General features: G+C 41.8%; 1 protein-coding gene across 1 annotated transcript in view; it reads right to left on the reverse strand.

The window, feature by feature from the left end:
• LOC146809052 (uncharacterized) overlaps positions 1-24472 on the reverse strand; it is a 477319-nt gene that overhangs the window by 404439 nt on the left and 48408 nt on the right. The window contains exon 4 of the mRNA XM_085614821.1: positions 2319-2636. Coding sequence (XP_085470947.1) covers positions 2319-2636 — 318 coding nt within the window. The remainder of the gene's footprint in view (positions 1-2318; positions 2637-24472) is intronic.

Here is a 24472-nt window from a genome sequence, read left to right on the forward strand (position 1 = left end):
AGACATTGGCATCTTTATATTTTCGGTATCACTGTTGTATTTTTACAAACTCCACTTATCACAGTCATAAAGATTGATCTTGAGAATCTTAAGCTATTGCCTTTGAGAGCAACATACAGTGTAAACTATTAGGTGAGTTTTTAGCAGTTTTCTGAATTTGCTGAAGCCAGGCGCAAGTCTTAGAGAAATTGGGAGGGAAATCCTTTGAGAAGCTTAGAGTTGTTTTACAGGGGCAAGTGTAGAGGCTGCTAAAATTGTACATTTGGGATATTATCACTGCAAGTAGAATGGCTCCTTCCTAAGTGAGGTGGATTAGAGGAAGGACACCATGAATTATTTGCAGCTGGTGAAAGGCAGCTTTTTGAACACTTTTAAACACCGGCCTGAACTTTTGGATTTGGCCAGGTCTAGCACGAGCAGATAGCCCCGGTTGCCACTTTATGCTTTTAAGCACTATATTTCAAGATATTGCTTAACAATTCATAACTCCAGGTATACTTATTGTATCTTTGTCATGTTGGTCTTGTTTTGTTGATTAAATACAGTTCTATTTTTCTAACCAGGTGTGGGATCTTTTTGTGTGGTGTTTTCACTGTTTTACTCTTTGAAGTGATGCACAAATACTTTACACATTGTCTCTACCAGAAGGTGAGCACAGGTTCATTTATGCTGTGTATCTGACTTAGCCTGACTAGGACAGCGGTTCCTGCTTGGACAGGGTGTATACTTCTGCCAACCAGAAAACCAGTTTCTAATATCAGGCGATTAGGATCATGTGCATGTTTTGAAGCAGGGGTGATAGAGTTAAGCTGTGCATGACCCAAACAAGTGATTGCCGCAGATCTGAAGAGAAAATAAACCAGTTTGACCTAATGCATGCAATTTAGGAGGAGAGAGGAATTCCAAATTAATGCTGTTCCATTAATGACAGATAAGAGTTCTAAGCTATTAAGGAGTGCCTGGTGGTTGATAGTATCAGACACTGCAGAGAAGTCTACAAGGATTAAAGCATATAGTATGCCTTGGTCTAGCAAATAAAGAAGTTCTTCTCTGATGTTTAGAAGCATGGATTGTAACATAACATAATGTTCACTTTTGGAGCACGCTTTCACCCTTTGGTGTCTTGATGCTGAAATAATAGATGTATTTGTTACACAACTCATGAGCAAGCATTTACTAAAGGCTGAGAAGACCCACCAGGATTCAAACCTGGGAACAACAGGCCAAGCACAGATTCCTGGAGTGGATGTATTAAACATCTGAGCCATCAGACACAGGTTAATGCTGTGCCCTTTTATAGTCTGAAGCTTAATTGAAAGTCAATGATGAGGACACAGGCTTCCAAGTGATATGAGAGTTGGTGCATAACAACTGGTTCAAGTGCATTGGCAGGACAAGGTGTGTCAGAGTTGGGTTTGTTGTTGTATAGATTGTCAGAGTCCAAGGAACATTATTTTCAGGCTGAATTCAATGTCATAGTACTTTAGCAATGAGAGATGAGACCTCTGAAAAATTAGGCATTTATTAACTTGATGATGCTTGAAAGGAAAGCTGGGATGACCAACTTTGGTGCTACAGACATCCCAGGGTGTGGGGTATTTCTTGAAGGATTGAAGAATTCTAAAGAATTCATCCTGAGTGGTAGGGTTGAACTCCATAAAAGGGTGGAGGGTTGGGAAATTACTGGGAGGAGGTGCTTCTTGAATTGCAGGGAGGAGATGCTATCTCAAGAGTATTATTTTTTTTTAAATGAAGAAGGACGGATGGTAATCACATAAATACATCAACGTCTAGAGATCTGACTTTTGTTTGCAGGCGACACCAGTTCCCTGCAGACGCAGAAGTTATTTTGTAAAGTGATCAGCCTCTGAGATTCAGGCTTCGAAAAAATTAATTCAGAATCATTTCTACAATATGATTGGGTGTTTAAGTTAACTTAGTACGTGCCTCCAACAATTGCTTATTATAACTTTGTTTGCACTTGATGCCTGCCTATTTACTAAAATGCTCAGTTATGGAACTTCTAAGTAGAAAGTATTTATTAATGAAATGTGAATCTTAGGCTTAGATAAGGCTGACATAACGTAGGCATTTTAATGTCTTTTGATTAGTTGCACTTATGTCCTTCCCAGATGGAGGCACTGCTATGATTACTAATATTTTCTATGGGAGGTCCAGCCCAAAGGTTGCCACAAACAAGTGCATCATGCTGTTCAGGGCTTTAAAGTTTTCAATACCTGACCAAACTCATTGTTTACTGAAGTTGGCCATTACGAATATCACATACAGAATCTAGTCCTCCTTTTACTGAAACTTACCATAAACCATGACTTGGACAACTGCTCGAGCAGTGACTATATTCGCCGCTTCCACCGTCACTGTGTAGTTGCCAGAGTCTGTTACCACAGCATTGGATATGTTGATGGAGCCAGGATAGTTGATCTGCAGCCGTCTGTTGTAGGAGTTGTTTATCTGTACAGTTATATTAGCGACCCAAGTGACCAGAGGGGACACACCTTTACTCCAGGAAATCACAGGATTAGATACATTGGAAGGGTATGAAATGGGTATGATGATCATTTCTCCAGCCAAGACATTCAACAAAGTTGGGGCAGATATGTTGATGGTCTGAGTTGCTAAGGGAATAAGTAAATTGAAAAAATGTGTAACTCAACTATTTCAAAAGCTATGAACAGACACAATTTTGTTGTCAAACCCAATCACCGTCTATGAAATAACGAGATATGACAAACTGTCCATACAGAAGAACAATGTGACCTCTAGCTGTTGTAAAAGTGTAGGTTATATAATGGTTTAAACCTGCAGGTGGCTGGGACACGTAAACACAAGGTAAGCAGAATCCACTATTCCAAAAGCTCTTGCTGCATCTATCATGCATTTCAATATTCCACCAAGGGGCCACATCACAGTCAAACCTAAGCACATTGGTAAATCTGTCCAAGAGAACACTGAGGAAGTACACGTGGAATTCCTAATGCTGGGACTCAAATGTGCTAATTTAGCAACATAGTGAACACCGAAGCAAATGATTACATTTCCTTACTTGATGCTCAAAACGTTAGGGGGAAGTAAGAGGGATATGGAGATGGGAGAATTGTGTAATCAGGAGGGAGCAGAAGGAAGTAATGGTTGGAGCAGGAATCAGGTGTTTAGTAGAGATCTGCATTGAGGGAGGAACATGGGAAAGGTAGCATATCTTCCTCCAATGAAGCACCAGTGCTAGAAAGTGTTCCAGAGGCTGATACTTTTTCAAAAAACTTCCCATCTTGGCTTTGCAGTATTGTTGGGCACCAACATGAATTCCTCCAGTTTTGAAAACATACTTCATGCTCTAAACATGTTTATTCGATTTGAACGTCTCCACAACCTTGATGAGTTCATAAAACCTAGGCAACGTCTACCTGATAATACCAAGAAAATTGATCTTTAACTGTTCACCAATCATTAAGCCTACTCCCCTGCACACATTTGCATACCAAATGAACTTTGGCCAATTGTTGTAAGCTTTGCAGCCTATTTCTCATGCAGGTATCTGTGAATATGCCATTTGTCTGCATCCATTTCAAATATTAGGCGTTTCTATATGGGCATTAGTTTGAACATTTCATAGTGAGTATCTTACAATAAAAAATATTTATAAAAGTAATATGTTGTTATTTTTCTACAATATGGTTGGGGTAAGAGGCAAGTGTGTAAGGGGTACAAGCTATTGGGTGAAAGTTAAAGGAAAATAAAGTGGTCCGAGAAATAGGGGCGCAAAAAAAGGTGCATTTGTAAAGGTAATCCCCAAAGGAACCTTTAGCCCCACCTACAGCCCTAACCGGACTTACACCAAATTTGCCTGGAGTGAGATGTTGGGTCAAGGAAGTGTCTTTTGCTTATCATTAGGGTGTCAATAGTTCTTGAGAAAACTCTGGTCGCGGATATTACGTGGTGACTCCATGCGAGTATTTGCAAAGGCGCTGGCTGAGCAAATTGCTGCGATTGGCTGCCTGCAACCTCTCAAGAAAGTTGTAGCTGCCATTTCCTCGACCGGTACATGTCTGTGAGTGATAGTTAAAACAACTGAAATAGCTCTAAGGGTTGAGGGTAGAGGTATCCTGACCCTATAATGAACAGTGAAGGGTAATAAACATATTAAGTATGAGACTAAAATAGACATTTGAAACACACTTGTGGTATTCACGAAGACGTCGTGGCCACCTTTGTGACATCATCGTGAGCATTAGCGGCAACAAAAAAGTGAGTACTTTTGACATTAATGTATTAAATGCAGACCCCTCTCAGAGAAGGACACATCCAGTAACTCACGTACTCTGACACTGATGCGCTCAGTGACAGACCCACTCAGACACTAACATACCCACTTACATATTGATTCAAACACTGACACACCAACTCACACTCCAAATTAGACAATGACACACCCACTCACAAACCCACTCTGTCACTCATGCACCCACTCACAGACCCACTCAGACACTGATGGACCGTCTTCTAGACTCACTCAGACACTGGTGCAGCCAGTCACAGACCCACTCTGAAACAGATGCATCCACTCGCAGACCCACCCAGACACTGACACATACTTTCAGAGAGGTACTGAGACACTCATTCACTCGCTGTCAAACCTAGTCAGAGACAGACACATTTGCAAATATCAGCGACAACAAAAATGTTTTACAGACTTCTTTAGTGCATTCAAAAGCAGACCCAGTCAGATACTAAACCACCCCTTCACAGACTCACTCAGACACTGATGCACCCACTCAAGGGCCAACCCAGACACCCAGTGACAATGCCAATCAGATACTGATACAGTGACTCTCAGATGAAGTCAAAGACTGGCACACACATTGACAGTCTTAGTTAGACACTAACACACCCATTCACAGACCTAGTCAGTCACCCATCCACCCAATAACAGAAGCAGTGAGCCACTGATGCACTTAGTGAGGCACCGAGTGAGAGACTGACCTATGCACTCTTATACACATTTACTCTATTTACTAAATATGCCCTGATGTACTTAATCAGTCACTCGTACATGCAGTGATCCAGCCATTTAGTTACACATACATGAACTGATGCACCCAATAACTTCTTCATAGATGAATTTACACATCCATTCATTGATTCATACACATGCAGTCATTAAGTTACTTGCACTGATGAACCCAATCAGTAATTAATATACACCGTTATTCATCCATTCAGTCATATGTACAATTTTAAAATACATTTTAGAGATAACATTTTTAGAAGTGTTGGCTATTGAATGGCTGTTTTTGTTTTTTGTATTTGCGGCTTAATTAGTGAATAATTCTTAAACCCCAAAAAGGACAGAGATTTCTGTTAGGAAAAAAATTATATGTTTGGGACTGTAAGGTGGCTCTGATAGGAACCTTTGTGGTTCATTTTGAGTATGTTTCAGCTGCAGATACATTTTAATGCAGAGCTTCAGGTTACACAGAAATATCCTATTGCCTTCATCTGTAAAGTGAACTCAATCAGCTCTGTAGATTTAATTATTGTCAAAACGCAGATTGTTTTTATAGATACATCCCATTCTAAGGTCTCTGAGGAATGCAGAAACAGTTTTGTTAACATGCTATCTGCCTTTGTCAATCTGTGGACAGAATTGATTTGACCAGTTCCATTTCTGTATTTGGCATATATTAGAGTACACCAAGACAGTGTGAGGGAAAAGTGACATCAGTGAGGTGAGGCGCTCGGCTATCCACTATGGTTTTAACCAAAGCCAGCAACTGATGAAACTTTAACCCTCTCTCGCCAAACCAAGTAATCTTCACATTTGGCTAACCCAAATCCCTGTCAATGCAGCCTGTTAAGCCCAATAGACATTTCTGTGGCCAACAATCCATCCTCTAAGCATTTTGAAGTGAAAGAGCAATAGCAGTCAGGAGAAGACTGGAGAAGCATTAGGTCGTTGTCCAAATGAAAAGCTGTTAAAATGGAGGTGTTTTCTTTTTTTTAAAGATATATTTAATTGGATGCTGTCAGCATGTAAGTGAATAAAATTAGGAAGTGTGTAAGATGCATTAGCAAGAAGTCCTAACATTGGCTGTTGTTTAAAAAAAGAAATGTAATACATACATGGATATGCTTTTGAATGTACTTATTGAACTACATTGACACTATCCATGCATTCATCCAATCACCCAGGCACTACGCCATGCTCTTATACAATCACCAAGGCTGTACCAATGTTATGTTATGTTATGTTACTTATATTTGTAGCACACACGGATGTGCACGAGTGTCCCGGCGTGGAGCAATGAGGGGTGGATTTGTGGCCTTTAAACAAAGAGATGTGTTTTTAGGTTTTTCTTGAAAACCACTGGGTCCTGAATATTTCGTAGTGCAACTGGAAGGGCGTTCCAGGCAACAGGAGCCTTCCGAGCAAAGGACCTGCCCCCTAGCCCCAGGTATTTGAAGCGAGGGACCTGGGGTGAGGCGTAGAGCTATAGATCGCAGCTGTCTTGAGGGAGCATGGAAGGAGGAACGTTTTTGTAAATAAGAAGGGCCAAGTCCATGAAGAGCACGATGGGCCAAAACTAATGATTTAAATTTGACCCGTTCGGCCACAGGAAGCCAGTGAAGTGATGTCTCACGCTATTCCTGACGGAGATGCCCAGGAGAAGTCTGGCTGCCGCATTCATTTTTAACCCTCTGGAGCTTTTTCAACAGGTAGTCCGGGATACCAATGTAAAGAGCATTTGCATAGTCTAGCCGAGACAAAATAAGTGCGCAGGTAACTGTTTCCTTCGCCGCCTAGTGTAGGAGAGGAAAGAACTTCCTTAGAGTTTTGAGAAGACCAAAGCAGTTGCCTGCCAACTTCTTGATTTGAGTCGAGAAGGAAAGGCTCTCATCAAACCAAACCCCCAGATTCTTGGCGGGCTTCCCTGTAGATGTGGGCAGGGGAACTCAGGTGGCCAGAGCGATTTCTGGAAATTTGGAGGAAATTTTCCAAAAAGGAGAATTTCAGACTTCTCGTCATTGCACTTGAGTTGCGTGGCCGCCAGCCATTTGAAAATGGAAGAAAGACAATGTTGACCAGAGGAGACTGAGTCCGCATTTTTTTCCCAGGTGAAGAGCAGCTGGGTATCATCAGCATAAGCCATCACCTTAGCTCCAAAGCCCTTGGACAGGTATTCTAGTGGTGTAACATAAATGTTAAAGAGAAGGGGGCTAAGGGAGGACCCCTGGGGGACTCCCGTTGTCACGGACTGGGGAGAGGAAGAGAATGGTAGAAGCCAGATCTGATGGACCTGTCCTTCTAAAAAGGACCTAAGCCAGCTCCAAACAGTGCCCGACACACCGATCCTGGTGCGAGGAGTAGCAAATGCGGGACCGTGTCAAATGCTGCCGAGAGGTCAAGCAGAACTAATTCTGCCCTCCCGCCAGCGTCCAAACACTCCCAGATGGCCTCTGAGACCTCAACCAGGGCTGATTTGGTACTATGGGAAGCACGAAACCCTGACTGGACCGGATGCAAAAGGCCCTCCTTCTCAACGAACTCAGTGAGTTGTTTATTCACCACCTTCTCATACACCTTGGCCGGACCAGGCAAGAGGGAAATGGGACGATAATTCCCTGGGCTAAGTGGATCTAGCAAAGGCTTTTTAAGAAGAGGCAGAATCTTGGCCTGCTTCCAGGCTTCTGATACTCCGTCTTCCTGAAGGGACAAGTTGATAGTGCCGTTCACTTCTGCGTTAATAGTCTCTGCTGCTGCTGCCTGCAGTCTAGCAGGACAAGGGTCCGAGGGCGAGCCAGACTTGACACCCTTAAGTATTTTAAGGGAATCAAGCAGGTCCACAGTCCAATACACATGAAAGGAATGGTCAGGGTCAGCCAGTGGAGACACAGAAATGGTCCCAAAGCCATTGTCACAGGAAGAGAAAGCCGCCTGAATAGTACGAATTTTATCCGTAAAGAAGTTAGAAAGAGTGTCGCACCAAGTGACTGAGAATGGGGACGCGCTTGCTTGAGCTAAAGGGGAAGTAAAGCTCTGAACAATCGCGAAGATTTCTTTAGCATTGCTTTTAGCAGAGTCAATACGAGCTGAATAAAATTGCCTTTTGGCCCGAGTTATGGCCTCATAATAATTTTTTGCTTAAATCTGAGCTTCAGCTTAGCCACAGGGCAATATTCGCTGCGACGCCACGCACGCTCAATAATCTTACATTCATGTTTAAGTGCTTTAAGGTCAGAGCTGAACCAAGGCTTAGAGGGAGATTCCCTAGACAGCCTGGAGAGTGGGGTGGGACTAGCATGTCTACTGCATTAGAAACCCAAACTAGAAAATCCAAGAAGTTGTGTCCTCAAGCTCTCCCAAGAGGATGGGCCTAGAAGCTTCCAGGGCCTGATTGAACGCAAGTGGGTCAATATTACCAAAAGCTGGTTTGCAGTAGGATCGCGTTAGAGGCTCGATGTTTGCCATTTCCCACAAAAAATATGTTAAGAAGTGGTCAGACCATTGAACCGAGCGCGGATTTCTTAACAAAATGAGAAAGTTGGTGCAGATTGGATCCAGTATATGGCCTGCCTGATGTGTGGGAAGACTGACCCACTGACCAAGTTGGGCCAGATGTAGAATATCCAGGAAATCACACGAGTCCTTAGGGTCAGCCTGATCAAGATGGATATTAAGATCACCTAGGACAATATAGTGGGAAAATCTCGCAGCCCTCGGAATTACAGCATTACCACAGGCCTGAAGAAAAGGTCCCACCGGGCCATGGGTCTGTAGATCAAGGAGCCTCCCAGAGTGAAGTGAGCCGAGAGGCGGATGCTAAAGTCAAGGGCCTCACAGCCACCCCATGAGGCAAAATCCTCCCTACGAAGGTCCCACTTGTTCTTATAGATGATAACCACACCGGCCCCCTCCCCACTGGGCGGTCCGCTCTAGAGATCTTATAGCCCTCTGGTGTAGCCAAAGATCTGTCATTGAGGAGATCGAAGACATCCACATAGTGTTTCCTAAGTGAGTGAACATTGATCATGGCTACCACAATAGGGGGAACCAATGAAGTCATTCAAACACCCACGCACAACCCATGCACTCATCCAAACACTCAGGCACTACTCAAGCGCTCATCAAATTATGAAGGCAGTACCATTGCAGTTAACTTATTACCTATCGAATACCTATGCACTCATTCAATTACTGAGGCAATACTCTTGAACCAATACAATCACCCCAGAAGTACACTTGCTTTCACCCAATCACTCAAGCTTTAACAGTGGACTCATGCAATCACTCAGACACTAGTCATACACTCATCTAATCAACCAGGCACTACTGATGCACTCATTCAATTATCCATGTACTACCCATTTACATATCTAATCACCCAGGTGCTACCTGTTCATTCAACCAAAAACAAGTGGGCAGCAGTCATGTACTCATCCAATCACTGAAACACTACTCATGCACTCATTCTATCTGCCAGGTGCCATGCATCTACCTAAACAAACATGTAGGCACTCTCTGTGCAGTCTATGAATCACCTATATACTAAGCATTCACTTCTGCAATCATCTAGGCACTAGAGTTGAACTCATTTAAACATCAAACCACTATCTAAGCATATATTGAATTATTGAGGCATTAGTCATGCACTTATCTAATTATTCATGCACTACTCATGCACTCATCCAAACACCCAGATTGTAGCGATAAACTCATGCAAACATGCAGGCAGCAACTATGCAGATATGGAATGACCCACCCGAGTTCCCACATACTCGGGAATCATCTAGGTCCTGCCTATAGCCTCAGGGAATCACCTAGGCACTACCTCTGCACTTATCCAATCATCCAGGGAGTACTGATGAACTCAACCACAAACACATGTATTTACAAGATTTAGTGAGGAATATTTAGTCTTTTAGAACCATCTGGTGAACTATATATGCAACCTGTTACAATCTCTTTGCACGTACTTGGAAGAATTAGTAAGGTATATGCTCTGATAGAGATTAGTGTGCAGATTTTTATATGCATTGTTTCCCAAATTTTAAATCTAATGCATCCATGTAGAAAAGTAAAGAGACACTAAATCCATCAGTGACATAGTGGTAGAGAGGCACACAAATAGCTCTTATGTTCTACACTTTGGTTGATATTCATTTAAAAATTTACTACATAAGGGAAAAACTGGTCTTTTACCATGTATAAATGAGAATGAAGATTTGGTGCAGCTGTGTTGTAGGAGAGAGTGCTATAATGTTAAAACGTAACTAATCAATAAACAATGGGATTGCTGAGAGGTCTTCAGAGGCCACTCCCCCTTTCTTCACCACTCTGTAATTGCACTGACGGGCGCACTGCTGCTTGGGGGATGAAGACCCCTTGGATTCTGAGGGTCCTTGGGAGCCAACAAGCCCTCCTGTTACCTTCAGTAAGTCCCATACAGCGTGACTGCTGAGACGACTTTGGAGGCCATGCCCCCTTTCTCCACCACTCTGCAAAGATACCTTCGAGGTACACTGCTGGTTAGGAATAAAGTCCCCTTCGCTCCAGAGTGCCCTTGGTGTCCAGCAAGCCCTCCTGTTACCTCCAGTAAGTCCCACAGAGCGTGATTGTTGAGAGGATTTTTGGAGGCCACGCCCCCTTTCACCACCACTGCGCAAACATGTCTCCTGGCACACTGTTGGTTGGGAGATGAAGTCCCCTTGGCTCGTGAGTGTCCTGGATTGCCAACAAGCGCTCCTGTTACCTGCAGTAAGTTTTACACAGTGGAATAGCTGAGAGTTGTTTGGAGGGCAAGCCTAATTTCTCCACCACTCAGCAAATGCGCCTCCTGGCACATTGTTGTTTGGGGAATGTAGTACTCTTGGCTGCATTAGAAATACACTAAAAAAACTAGAGGTGACAGGGAGGTTATAGTTAGGCTTAGATTTCACTTGTGTAAACCAGTGAAATTCAGTGGTTATAGTTACTTGAGATATAAGTATTACTTATGCTCCCACAATGCACTGCTTATGACCTCACATATTAAATTACTCACAACATTGTCAGGGACATCACTGATGACATCATCCACACAATAACTCATACCCACTCATACCCCCAGACAACCTCTCATATGCCTACTCACACAACCACTAACATATCCATTTACAGACTCATACCAGTACTGACAGACCCACTCACACCTCCATAGAGGCACTCACATACCCACTTGTATAGCCACTCACACAACCATTCGCTCACTCATAAAACCAGTCATACAGCCAGTTGCTCACCCATACAGCCATTCAGATAGCCACACACTCACCCATAGAGCAACTCACTCACCCATGCAGGCACCTACATACCCATTCATACATGCATACAAACACTCACACATCTGCTCACTCACCGATACAACCATTCACACAGACACTTACTCTCCAGTGCAGCCACTTCCCCCTAGTCACTTAACCAAACACCCACTCAAACAGCTACTCACTCACCCATACAGTCACTTACAGATGTAGTCACTCACTCACACATCCATTAAGACACTAACTCACTCCCCCATACAGTCAATTCACACCCACTTACCTACCCATAGAGTCACTCACACCGCCACTCACTCACTCATACAGTAACTGACACACCCACTCACTCATCATTACTGCCACTCACACAGCTTCTCACTCACTTACACAGCTACTCACACACCCAGATATACACCGATACAGGTACTTAGCCACCCATACACACAAGGATACATAAAGTCACACAACTACTCACTTAATATTTGTTACAAATAGTATCACTCAGTAGTAGTGCACCTAGTATACTAATTAAACCTTTGTAGTAGATTAGCCCTTGCTCACAAGAGTTACAAGTATACCTTCGATAATCCTCATATTATATAAATGATATCACTGATTTTATAAGGATAATTGAAGGTATACAATAGGAGGATGTTTTTCTGATGATCTTTCTAGATATAACAAGTCTTTATACTTGTAACTTTCATGAGCAAGGGCTAAGAGCAGTGGAACATTTCTTGAGAAATAGGCCACATAGCATGAAGAGCATAATGCAATAATTTTAGAACTTATAGTATTTTGTTTGAACAATAACATTTTCCTTTTCTGAGGACAGTTATAATGACAAAAGCAGGGAACCGTGATGGACACGTGCTTTGCCCCCAGTTGAACTTGTTCATGGGCTGGTAGAAGAAGTACGTCGCTTGGACAGATGAGAATGACAGATGGGTGGGAGCGTGGCCCTATGGGCACGCTATATCGATGATTTGTTTCTTGTATAAAGGGGTTCTCATGAGGCAGCAGAGGAATACATTGATAGATTGAATGACAATGCCCTAAATCTTCCTTTCACAAGTTTGATCAGTGACGCCTCTGTACCATTTTTAGACCTAAAAGGGTGTGAGCAGGATGGCAAGCTCCAAACAACATTATGTAGAAAGCCAACCTCTGGCAATTCAATTCTACAAGCCAGTAGTCACCATCCACACAATCCAATAAAGAACATACCATTTGAGGAACAGCTATGCATTAAACAAAATTGTTCTCCCTCCATTACCTACACAAAAGCTGAGAAGATGGCTCTATCTAGGTTTACATTGAGAGGGTGCCCAGAGAAAATCAGCCGATTAGTAGACAAATCCTATTGAAGAAAGACTCAAATAAAAAAGAACAGTAGGAGAATGTGGTCATACTGATCACTGACTATTTAGCTAATTCAGCGCATCTATACAATATGCTGAAACACAATTGGGATATCTTAAAGTCAGATTAGCTTATAGGTCCCACATTGCCCACAAGACCACAGATAACGTACAGAAAAAGTACCTCTCTAAAAAGACCTCCTGGTGCATAGTCACTTTGGGAAAAAGAAGGATGAAAAGCCCCAAATATGGTTTTTATCCATGTATTGATTGCAAAGCATGTAAACAAAGTACCAAAGTCAAAGATTATGAAATACCGAGAAGAAAGAAGGACAAGTCCATTACAAAACTGTTGAAGTGTAATTCCAGTTTTGGAGTGTATTGTCTAGTATGTCCATGTGAGAGAAAATACATTGGAAGTACTGTACACATGGCCAAAAAAGAGTTTTAGAACATATGCGTGCAATAACAAATGCTGACACTGCATATTCCGTGGCTATGTACTTCCAAACTGAACATCAAGGAAATAGGAATCTCTTGTGATTTTTCGTGTTGGACCAAATTCCGAGTGACGAGAAGGGAGGAAACAAGGTTTGCAAATTGAGACAGATGGAATCTAGGTATATAATTGAAATGCACACCAAAACCCCAAGAGGGCTTAATAGTGACAAAGAGATGTGGATTCATGTAGGATAGTGGAAGGCACGGTAAAACAAAAATTTGGAAGAAGAAGTGGCCCATAGAAAACATGTTTTGTGTAATTGTTTTTAAGGGGGCATCCATAGAAAGTGGGAGATTATTGATAACATTAGGAAATGCATGGGGGTTTGAGAGATTTGCACATTTGGCACAATAGTGAGTGAAATGGAATAGCTTTAAAATCATGTTTTGGACACATATGTATTTCTAAAATGAATTATAGTCCCATCAGTGAGATGAGATGAGATGAAAAGGATTAAGGTAGATATTTGTGCATATTTGATGTAACTGTTGCACACAAAATTAATTGCCAGAAATTATGCTAAAGATTTGATTTGATGAAAGTGAAAATGATTGAAGTGAAATGCCTCTGGATTCATTTGAATAGAATGAAATGCAACAAAGTATGAATTTTTTAATCATTTAAACATGGCTGCTACACTTACGGGCTATGTATTTATGTGCATGATCCGTCTTTTGTTTCTATGACTGTCGCTGTTAACCAATGCGAACGATTGTAAGAGATGAAATATAATTCAAATGCCAGGTTACCCGACACTGACAAAGGCTAGAAGCAGAAGCGCATTTGTTGGAGTTGTGCTGCATGAACTGGCTCATTGAAAAGATTTAACCTAATTCCTGCGAGTGCATGATAATTTGGGTGAAAAACAAATATATATATATTTACATAGATATATGTATATATATATGTGTGTGTATATACATATATATATATTACCTACTGGCGGTCGCCAGTAGGTAGTTATAGTTAGGACCTATTTTCCATAGGAAATCCGCAACATTCTATTCCCAATAAGTCTGGCGCCGGTTGACGAATCTTCGCGAAATTTTCCAAACTTTTGGCCAGCTCCGGTCCGCTCCTATCCTGAAAGTTTTGTGGTGATTCGTCAAGCGGGGGCTGAGAAAAAAGGGGGGTCCCAAAATGCGTTTTCCCCATGCAATTTCCCTTAGGACCTGTTGACGCAGCTACAGCCCGAACTGCTGAACGGAATTACACCAAATTTGGCAGAAAGGTAGACCTTGGTTCAGAGTCGTGCCTTTTGCTTAAATGGTGTAAATCCGTTCAGTAGTTCCTGAGAGAATCAAGAGTAAAATCACATCTATATCTGGGCGGAGCCTAACCACACATCTCATCGTGAGATCTGATTGGCTGTCAGCACTTCATCCAAGAAGTGTTGGCAGCCATCTTGGGACCAACATACATGATAGCACCTCATTAAAAAGCATTGCAGTTAATAGAAGGTTTTAAGACTTTAGTTACATTATAAATCATTTGTTGATGGTACCATACTCATTTTAGGAATTGTGGTATGTTCTAAGGTGATTTTACTATGTGGAAAAGCCTTCTGCTGGGATATCATTAATCATGTTTGAGAGAAAACTATTTTCACATGCTTTTCCCACAGAGGTTTGGAAGGTGATCTATAAGCTAAACTGAGAGCATATTTTCTGTAAATTCACATTATCTTTCTTAGTCATGTGAGAATGAAGTCTGACATTCTCAGTAAAACATGTACATCCAACAAGGGCAGAGACTGTCAGTTGATTCCTTTGTGTTCTACTGCAGCTTCCCAGAGTGTTCCTAAGAACAACTAGAGCGCTAACACTCCTACTTATGATGAACGTATGGCACACCTGAAGCCATCTTGATTGGAATAAAGTGGTAACTCTTAAAACATTTAATTTAAAAAGGAACAAAATGAGGAGGTTCATTTTGCCATAGAATGTATGATTAGTGCTGCAGAAAGTTAAATTGGGGCACATTTTGAGTGACTTCTCAAATCCTCTTCTAAAGAATTCTGACATGCAGACTGAAACATGCACTTTCAATACCAGCAGACTTCCCTGGTGAGCAGTAGCTTTACTACAGTGATCTAATGAGCAACTAGAGTGGTAACATTCTGAATTTATGGCAAATGTGTGACACATCTGAATGCCTTCTTCATTGAATCAAAGTAAACAACTGACAGTATGCCTACTGAGGAGACTGTAGTAAATGAGGAAATTAGGAAACTTCATAACAAGTCTCCCAAGATGGCCACCAGAGACAAAAGAGCCCAAATGTAGCACAAATATCACCGAGATGTAGCCCAAGTATAGCCCAATGTCAGAAATCCCAGAGTGTTTTAAAGAACAACTAGAGCGCTAACAGTCTTACTTATGACAAAAGTATGGCACACCTGAAGCCATCTTGATTGGAATAAAGTGGTAACACTTAAAACATTTAATTTGCAAAGGAACAAATTGAGGGGGTTCATTTTGCCATAGAAATTATGATTAGTGCTGCAGAAAGAAAAATTAGGGCACATTTTGACTTTTCAAATCCTCTTCTATTTCATTAAAAAGTTCTGACATGCAGACTGAAACATGCACTTTGAATACCAGCAGCAGACTTCCCTGGTGAGCAGTAGCTTTACTACAGTGATCTAATGAGCAACTAGAGTGCTACCATTCAGAATTTATGGCAAATGTGTCCCATCTGAATGCATTCATGATGGAACCAAAGTAAACAAGCATTGAAAATGCAATAGGTCTCGCCCTCGTTTAAGTTAAAGCAATTCTGTTTGTAATTATGTGGCTTTTTAGCTTTGCTTTTATTAGTGTTTTTCAAAATTTCATGTACATAACATGCATATATGTATATGTATGCATGCATTTATATTTGTATTTATATAGATATGCAGATTATATATATGTTTATATATGTATGTATGTATATATATATACACATACATATATATAAATGCATATGCATATATGTGCATATGTGTGCGTGTAGAGAGAGTTAGAGAGAGGTAGAGAGGTAGAGGTGTAGAGGTAGAGACGTAGAGGTAGAGAGGTAGAGGTAGAGAGGTAGAGAGTAGTAGAAGGAGAGGTAGAGAGAGGTAGAGAGGTAGAGAGTAGAGGATGAGTAATAGAGAGTAGAGAGTAAAGAGAGAGTAGTAGAGAGTAGTAGAGAGAGTAGCAGAGAGTGAGTAGGAGAGAGTAGTAGAGTGAGTAGTAGAGAGTGAGTAGTAGAGAGTGAGAAGTAGAGAGTAGTAGAGAGTAGTAAAGAGTGAGTAGTAGAGTGAGTAGTAGAGAGTAGTAGAGAGTGAGTAGTAGAGAGTGAGTATTAGAGAGTGAGTAGTAGAGAGTAGTAGAGAGTGAGTAGTGGAGACTGAGGAGCAGAGAGAGAGTAGTAGAGAATGAGTAGTAGAGAATGAGTAGTGGAGTGAGTAGTAGAGAGTAGTAGAGAGAGAGTAGTAGAGAGTGGGTAGTAGAGAGTAGTAGAGAGTGAGTAGTAGAGGGTAGTAGAGAGAGAGTAATAGAGAGTGAGTAGTAGAGAGAGAGTAGTAGAGAGTGAGTAGTAGAGAGTAGTAGAGAGTGAGTAGTAGAGTGAGTAGTAGGGAGTAGTAGAGAGTGAGTAGTAGAGTGAGTAGTAGAGAGCAAGTAGTAGAGAGTGTGTAGTAGAGAGAGAGTAGTAGAGAGTAGTAGAGAGTGAGTAGTAGAGAGTGACTAGTAGAGAGAGTAGTAGAGAGTAGTAGAGTAGTAGAGAGTGAGTAGTAGAGAGTGAGTGGTAGAGAGTAGTAGAGAGTGAGTAGCAGAGAGAGTAGTAGAGAGTAGTAGAGTAGTAGAGAGTGAGTAGTAGAGTGAGTAGTAGAGAGTAGTAGAGAGTGAGTAGTAGAGAGTGAGTAGTGGAGAATGAGTAGTAGAGTAGTAGAGAGTGAGTAGTAGAGAGAGAGTAGTAGAGAGTAGTAGAGTGAGTAGTAGAGAGTGAGTAGTAGAGAGAGTAGTAGAGAGTAGTAGAGAGTGAGTAGTAGAGTAGTAGAGAGTAAGTGGTAGAGAGTAGTAGAGAGTAGTAGAGTGAGTAGTAGAGAGTAGTAGAGAGAGTAGTAGAGAGTGAGTAGTTGAGAGTGAGTATTAGAGAGTGAGTAGTAGAGAGTAGTAGAGAGTAGTAAAGTAGAAGAGAGTGAGCGGTAGAGAGTAGTACAGAGTAGTAGAGTGAGTAGTAGAGAGTAGTAGAGAGAGTAGTAGAGAGTGAGTAGTTGAGAGTGAGTATTAGAGAGTGAGTAGTAGAGAGTAGTAGAGAGTAGTAGAGTAGTAGAGAGTGAGTAGTAGAGAGTGAGTAGTAGAGAGTAGTAGAGTGAGTAGTAGAGAGAGAGTAGTAAAGAGAGAGTAGTAGAGAGTAGTAGAGAGCAGTAGAGTGAGTAGTAGAGAGTAGTAGAGAGTGATTAGTAGAGAGTGGGTAGTAGAGAGTAGTAGTAGAGAGTAGTAGAGAGAGAGTTGTAGAGAGTGAGTAGTAGAAAGTAGTAGCGAGTGAGTAGTAGAGAGTAGTAGAGAGTGAGTAGTAGAGAGTGAGTAGTTGAGAGTAGTAGTAGAGAGTAGTAGAGAGTAGTTGAGAGTAAGTAGTAGAAAGTAGTTGCGAATGAGTAGTAGAGAGTGAGTAGTTTAATTTAAAAGGAACACAATGAGGAGGTTCATTTTGCCATAGAAATTATGATTCGTGCGGAAAAAAGAAAATTAGGGCACATTTTGAGTGACTTCTCAAATCCTCTTCTATTTCATTAACAAATTCTGACATGCAGACTGAAACATGCACTTTCAATACCAGCAGCAGACTTCCCTGGTGCGCAGTAGCTTTACTACAGTGATCTAATAGGCAACTAGAGTGCTAACATTCCGAAATCAAGGCAAATGTGTGACATCTGAATGCCTTCTTGATGGAATGAAAGTAAAAAACCTGAAAGTATTTCCTACTGAGGAGACTGTTGTAAATGAGGAAATTAGGAAACTTCAAAACAAATAAGTCTCCCAAGATGGCCACCAGAGACAAAAGAGCCCAAATGTAGCACAAATATCACCTGAGATGTAGCCCAAGTACAGCCCAATGACAGAATGTCCCAGAGTGTTTTAAAGAACAACTAGAGCGCTAACAGTCTTACTTATGACAAAAGTATGGCACACCTGATGCCATCTTGATTGGAATAAAGTGGTAACACTTAAAACATTTAATTTGCAAAGGAACAAAATGAGGGGGTTCATTTTGCCATAGAAATTATGATTACTGCTGCAGAAAGAAAGATTAGGGCACATTTTGACTTCTCAAATCCTCTTCCATTTCATTAAAAAGTTCTGACATGCAGACTGAAACATGCACCTTGAATACCACTAGCAGACTTCCCTGGTGAGCAGTAGCTTTACTACAGTGATCTAATGAGCAACTAGAGTGCTACCATTCAGAATTTATGGAAAATGTGTGACACATCTGAATGCCTTCTTGATGGAATCAAAGTAAACAAGCTTTGAAAATGCAATAGGCGTCGCCCTCGTTTAAGTTAAAGCAATTCTGTTTGTAATTAGGTGGCTTTTTAGCTTTGCTTGTATTAGAGTTTTTCAAACTTTTATGTACATACCATGCATATGTATGCATATATGTATATGTATATGTTTGCATGCATTTATATTTATATAGATATGCAGATTATATTTATCTGTTTATATATGTATATATATATATACACATACATATATATAAATGCATATGCATATATATGCATATATATGTGCATATGTGTGCATGTACAGAGAGGTAGAGAGGAAGAGGTGTATAGGTAGAGGTGTAGAGGTAGAGAGGTAGAGAGTAGTATAGAGAGAGGTAGAGAGGTAGAGAGTAGAGAGCGAGTAATAGAGAGTAGAGAGTGAATAGTAGAGAGTAGTAGAGAAAGTATCAGACAGTGAGTAGTAGAGAGTAGTAGAGTGAGTAGTAGAGAGTGAGTAGTAGAGAGTGAGTAGTAGAGAGTGAGTAGTAGAGAGTAGTAGAGATTGAGTAGTAGAGAGTAGTAGAGAGTGAGTAGTAGAGAGTGAGTAGTAGAGAGTGAGTAGTAGAGAGTAGTAAAGAGTGAGTAGCAGAGAGAGAGTATTAGAAAGTAGTAGAGAGTGAGTAGCAGAGTGAGTAGTAGAGAGTAGTAGAGAGAGTAGTAGAGAGTGAGTAATCGAGAGTAGTAGAGAGTGAGTAGTAGAGAGTAGTAGAGAGAGAGTAGTAGAGAGTGAGTAATAGAGAGTAGCAGAGAGTGAGTAGTAGAGAGTGAGTAGTAGAGAGAGAGTAGTAGAGTAATAGAGAGTGAGTAGTAGAGAGTGAGTAATAGAGAGTAGTGGAGTAGTAGAGAGTGAGTAGTAGAGAGTAGTAGAGAGTGAGTAGTAGAGTGAGTACTAGAGAGAAGTAGAGAGCGAGTAGCAGAGAGCAAGTTGTAGAGAGTGTGTAGTAGAGAGTGAGTAGTAGAGAGTGAGTAGTAGAGAGAGAGTAGTAGAGAGTGAGTAGTAGAGTGAGTAGTAGAGAGTAGTTGAGAGCGAGTAGTAGAGAATGAGTAGTGGAGTAGTAGAGAGTAGTGGAGAGTGAGCAGTAGAGAGTAGTAGAGAGTGAGTAGTACAGAGTGAGTAGTACAGAGTGAGTAGTAGAGAGTAGTAGAGAGTGAGTAGGAGAGAGTAGTAGAGAGAGTAGTAGAGAGTGAGTAGGAGAGTAGTAGAGAGTGAGTGGTAGAGAGGAGAGAGTAGTAGAGTGAGTAGTAGAGAATAGTAGAGAGTGAGTAGTAGAGCAAGTAGTAGAGAGTAGTAGAGTAGTAGAGAGTGAGTAGCAGAGAGTGAGTAGCAGAGTAGTAGAGAGTAGTAGAGAGTGAGTAGTAGAGAGTAGTAGAGAGAGAGTAGTAGAGAGTGAGTAGTGGAGAGTGAGTAGTAGAGAGCGAGTAGTAGAGAGTGAGTAGTAGAGATTGAATAGTAGAGAGTGAGTAGTAGAGCGAGAGTAGTAGAGAGTGAGTAGTAGAGTGAGTAGTAGAGAGTGAGTAGTAGAGAGTAGTAGAGAGAAAGTAGTAGAGAGTGAGTAGTAGAGAGAGAGTAGTAGAGTAGTAGAGAGTGAGTGGTAGAGAGCAGCAGAGAGTAGTAGAGTGAGTAGTAGAGAGTGAGTAGTAGAGAGTGAATTGTAGAGAGTAGTGGTAGAGAGTAGTAGAGAGAGAGAGAGAGAGAGTAGTAGAGAGTGTAGTAGAGAGTGAGTAGTAGAGGGTAGTAGCAAGTGAGTAGTAGAGAGTAGTAGAGAGTGAGTAGTAGAGTAGTAGAGAGTGAGTGGTAGAGAGTAGTAAAAAGTAGTAGAGTGAGAAGTAGAGAGTGAGTAGTAGAGAGTGAATAGTAGAGAGTAGTAGAGAGTGAGTAGTAGAGAGAGCAGTAGTAGACTGTGAGTAGTAGAGAATAGTAGAGCGTGAGTAGTAGAGAGTGAGTAGTAGAGAGTGAGTAGTAGAGAGTAGTAGCAAGTGAGTAGTAGAGTGAGTAGTAGAGTAGTAGAGAGTGGGTAGTTGAGAGTGAGTAGTAGAGAGTGAGTAGTAGACAGTAGTAGAGTAGTAGAGAGTGAGTAGCAGAGAGTAGTAGAGAGTGAGTAATAGAGAGTAGTAGAGAGTGAGTATTAGAGAGTGAGTAGTAGAGAGAGAGTAGTAGAGAGTAGTAGAGTTGTAGAGAGTGAGTAGTACAGAGTGAGTAGTAGAGAGTAGTGGAGTAGTAGAGAGTGAGTAGTAGAGAGTAGTAGAGAGTGAGTAGTAGAGAGTAGTAGAGAGCGAGTAGCAGAGATCAAGTAGTAGAGAGTGTGTAGTAGAGAGTGAGTAGTAGAGAGTAGTAGAGAGTGAGTAGTAGAGAGAGAGTAGTAGAGAGTGAGTAGTAGAGTAAGTAGTAGAGAGTAGTTGAGAGCGAGTAGTAGAGAATGAGTAGTGGAGTAGTAGAGAGTAGTGGAGAGTGAGCAGTAGAGAGTAGTAGAGAGTGAGTAGTAGAGAGTGAGTAGTACAGAGTGAGTAGTAGAGAGTAGTAGAGAGTGAGTAGTAGAGAGTAGTAGAGAGAGTAGTAGAGAGTGAGTAGGAGAGTAGTAGAGAGGGAGTGGTAGAGAGTAGGAGAGAGTAGTAGAGTGAGTAGTAGAGAATAGTAGAGAGTGAGTAGTAGAGCAAGTAGTAGAGAGTAGTAGAGTAGTAGAGAGTGAGTAGCAGAGAGTGAGTAGCAGAGTAGTAGAGAGTAGTAGAGAGTAGTAGAGAGTGAGTAGTAGAGAGTGAGTAGTAGAGAGTAGTAGAGAGAGAGTAGTAGAGAGTGAGTAGTGGAGAGTGAGTAGTAGAGAGCGAGTTGTAGAGAGTGAGTAGTAGAGATTGAATAGTAGAGAGTGAGTAGTAGAACGAGAGTAGTAGAGAGTGAGTAGTAGAGAGTAGTAGAGTGAGTAGTAGAGAGTAGTAGAGAGAAAGTAGTCGAGAGAAAGTAGTCGAGAGTGAGTAGTAGAGAGAGAGTAGTAGAGTAGTAGAGAGTGAGTGGTAGAGAGCAGCAGAGAGTAGTAGAGTGAGTAGTAGAGAGTGAGTAGTAGAGAGTGAATAGTAGAGAGTAGTGGTAGAGAGTAGTAGAGAGAGACAGAGAGTAGTAGAGAGTGTAGTAGAGAGTGAGTAGTAGAGAGTAGTAGCAAGTGAGTAGTAGAGAGTAGTAGAGAGTGAGTAGTAGAGTAGTAGAGAGTGAGTGGTAGAGAGTAGTAGAAAGTAGTAGAGTGAGAAGTAGAGAGTGAGTAGTAGAGAGTGAATAGTAGAGAGTAGTGGTAGAGAGTAGTAGAGAGAGACAGAGAGTAGTAGAGAGTGAGTAGTAGAGAGTGAATAGTAGAGAGTAGTAGAGAGTGAGTAGTAGAGAGAGCAGTAGTAGACAGTGAGTAGTAGAGAGTATTAGAGAGCGTGAGTAGTAGAGAGTGAGTAGTAGAGAGTGAGTAGTAGAGAGTAGTAGCAAGTGAGTAGTAGAGTGAGTAGTAGAGTAGTAGAGAGTGGGTAGTTGAGAGTGAGTAGTACAGAGTGAGTAGTAGAGAGTAGTAGAGTAGTAGAGAGTGAGTAGCAGAGAGTAGTAGAGAGTGAGTAATAGAGAGTAGTAGAGAGTGAGTAGTAGAGAGTGAGTAGTAGAGAGAGAGTAGTAGAGAGTAGTAGAGTAGTAGAGAGTGAGTAGTAGAGAGTGAGTAGTAGAGAGTAGTGGAGTAGTAGAGAGTGAGTAGTAGAGAGTAGTAGAGAGTGAGTAGTAGAGTGAGTACTAGAGAGTAGTAGAGAGCGAGTAGCAGAGAGCAAGTAGTAGAGAGTATGTAGTAGAGAGTGAGTAGTAGAGAGTAGTAGAGAGTGAAAAGTAGAGAGAGAGTAGTAGAGAGTGAGTAGTAGAGTGAGTAGTAGAAAGTAGTTGAGAGCGAGTAGTAGAGAATGAGTAGTGGAGTAGTAGAGAGTAGTGGAGAGTGAGCATTAGAGAGTAGTAGAGAGTGAGTAGTAGAGAGTGAGTAGTACAGAGTGAGTAGTAGAGAGTAGTAGAGAGTGAGTAGTAGAGAGTAGTAGAGAGAGTAGTAGAGAGTGAGTAGGAGAGTAGTAGAGAGTGAGTGGTAGAGAGTAGGAGAGAGTAGTAGAGTGAGTAGTAGAGAATAGTAGAGAGTGAGTAGTTGAGCGAGTAGTAGAGAGTAGTAGAGTAGTAAAGAGTGAGTAGTAGAGAGTGAGTAGCAGAGTGGTAGAGAGTAGTAGAGAGTGAGTAGTGGAGAGTGAGTAGTAGAGAGTAGTAGAGAGAGAGTAGTAGAGAGTGAGTAGTGGAGAGTGAGTAGTAGAGAGCGAGTAGTAGAGAGTTAGTAATAGAGATTGAATAGTAGAGAGTGAGTAGTAGAGCGAGAGTAGTAGAGAGTGAGTAGTAGAGAGTAGTAGAGTGAGTAGTAGAGAGTAGTAGAGAGAAAGTAGTAGAGAGTGAGTAGTAGAGAGAGAGTAGTAGAGTAGTAGAGAGTGAGTGGTAGAGAGCAGCAGAGAGTAGTAAAGTGAGTAGTAGAGAGTGAGTAGTAGAGAGTGAATAGTAGAGAGTAGTGGTAGAGAGTAGTAGAGAGAGAGAGTAGTAGAGAGTGTAGTAGAGAGTTAGTAGTAGAGAGTAGTAGCAAGTGAGTAGTAGAGAGTAGTAGAGAGTGAGTAGTAGAGTAGTAGAGAGTGAGTGGTAGAGAGTAGTAGAAAGTAGTAGAGTGAGAAGTAGAGAGTGAGTAGTAGAGAGTGAATAGTAGAGAGTAGTAGAGAGTGAGTAGTAGAGAGAGCAGTAGTAGACAGTGAGTAGTAGAGAGTAGTAGAGCGTGAGTAGTAGAGAGTGAGTAGTAGAGAGTGAGTAGTAGATAGTAGTAGCAAGTGAGTAGTAGAGAAGGAGTAGTAGAGTAGTAGAGAGTGGGTAGTTGAGAGTGAGTAGTAGAGAGTGAGTAGTAGAGAGTGAGTAGTAGATAGTAGTAGCAAGTGAGTAGTAGAGAGTGAGTAGTAGAGTAGTAGAGAGTGGGTAGTTGAGAGTGAGTAGTAGAGAGTGAGTAGTAGAGAGTAGTAGAGTAGTAGAGAGTGAGTAGCAGACAGTAGTAGAGAGTGAGTAGTAGAGAGTGAGTAGTAGAGAGAGAGTAGTTGAGAGTAGTAGAGAGTCCGTAGTAGAGTAGTAGAGAGTAGTCAGTCAGTATCAGTCAGTGTCAGTCAGTCAGTGTCAGTCAATCAGTGCCAGTCAGTGTCAATCAGTCAGTGTCAGTCAGTCAGTGTCAGTCAGTCAGTGTCAGCTAGAGCAGCTCTGCTGACCTGGTTCACTGGCTCTAAAGCAGCTCTGCTGACCTGGTTCTCTCTCTCTAAAGCAGCTCTGCTGACCTGGTCTCTCTGGCTCTACAGCAGGTCGGCTGACCTGGTTCTCTGGCTCTAGAGCAGCTCTGCTGACCTAGTTCTTATGCTACAGAGCAGCTCTGCTGATCTAGTTCTCTGGCTCTACAACAGCTCTGCTGACCTGGTTCTCTGGCTCTAAAGCAGCTCCGCTGACCCAGTTATATGGCTCTGAGCAGTTCTGCTGACATGGTTCTCTGGCTCTAGAGCAGCTCTGCTGACCTGGTTTCTCTGGCTCTGCAGCAGCTCTGCAGACCTGGTTCTCTGGCTCTAGAGCAGCTCTATTGACCTGGTTCTTAGGCTCTAGAGCATCTCTACTGACCTGGTTCTCTGGCTCTAAAGCAGTTCTGCTGACCTGGTTCTATGGCTCTAAAGCAGCTCTGCTGATTTGGTTCTCTGGCTCTAGAGTAGCTCTGCTGACCTGGT

The sequence above is a fragment of the Triturus cristatus genome, chromosome 7, assembly GCF_964204655.1.
Source record: "Triturus cristatus chromosome 7, aTriCri1.1, whole genome shotgun sequence".
Classification (NCBI taxonomy): Eukaryota; Metazoa; Chordata; class Amphibia; order Caudata; family Salamandridae; genus Triturus; species Triturus cristatus.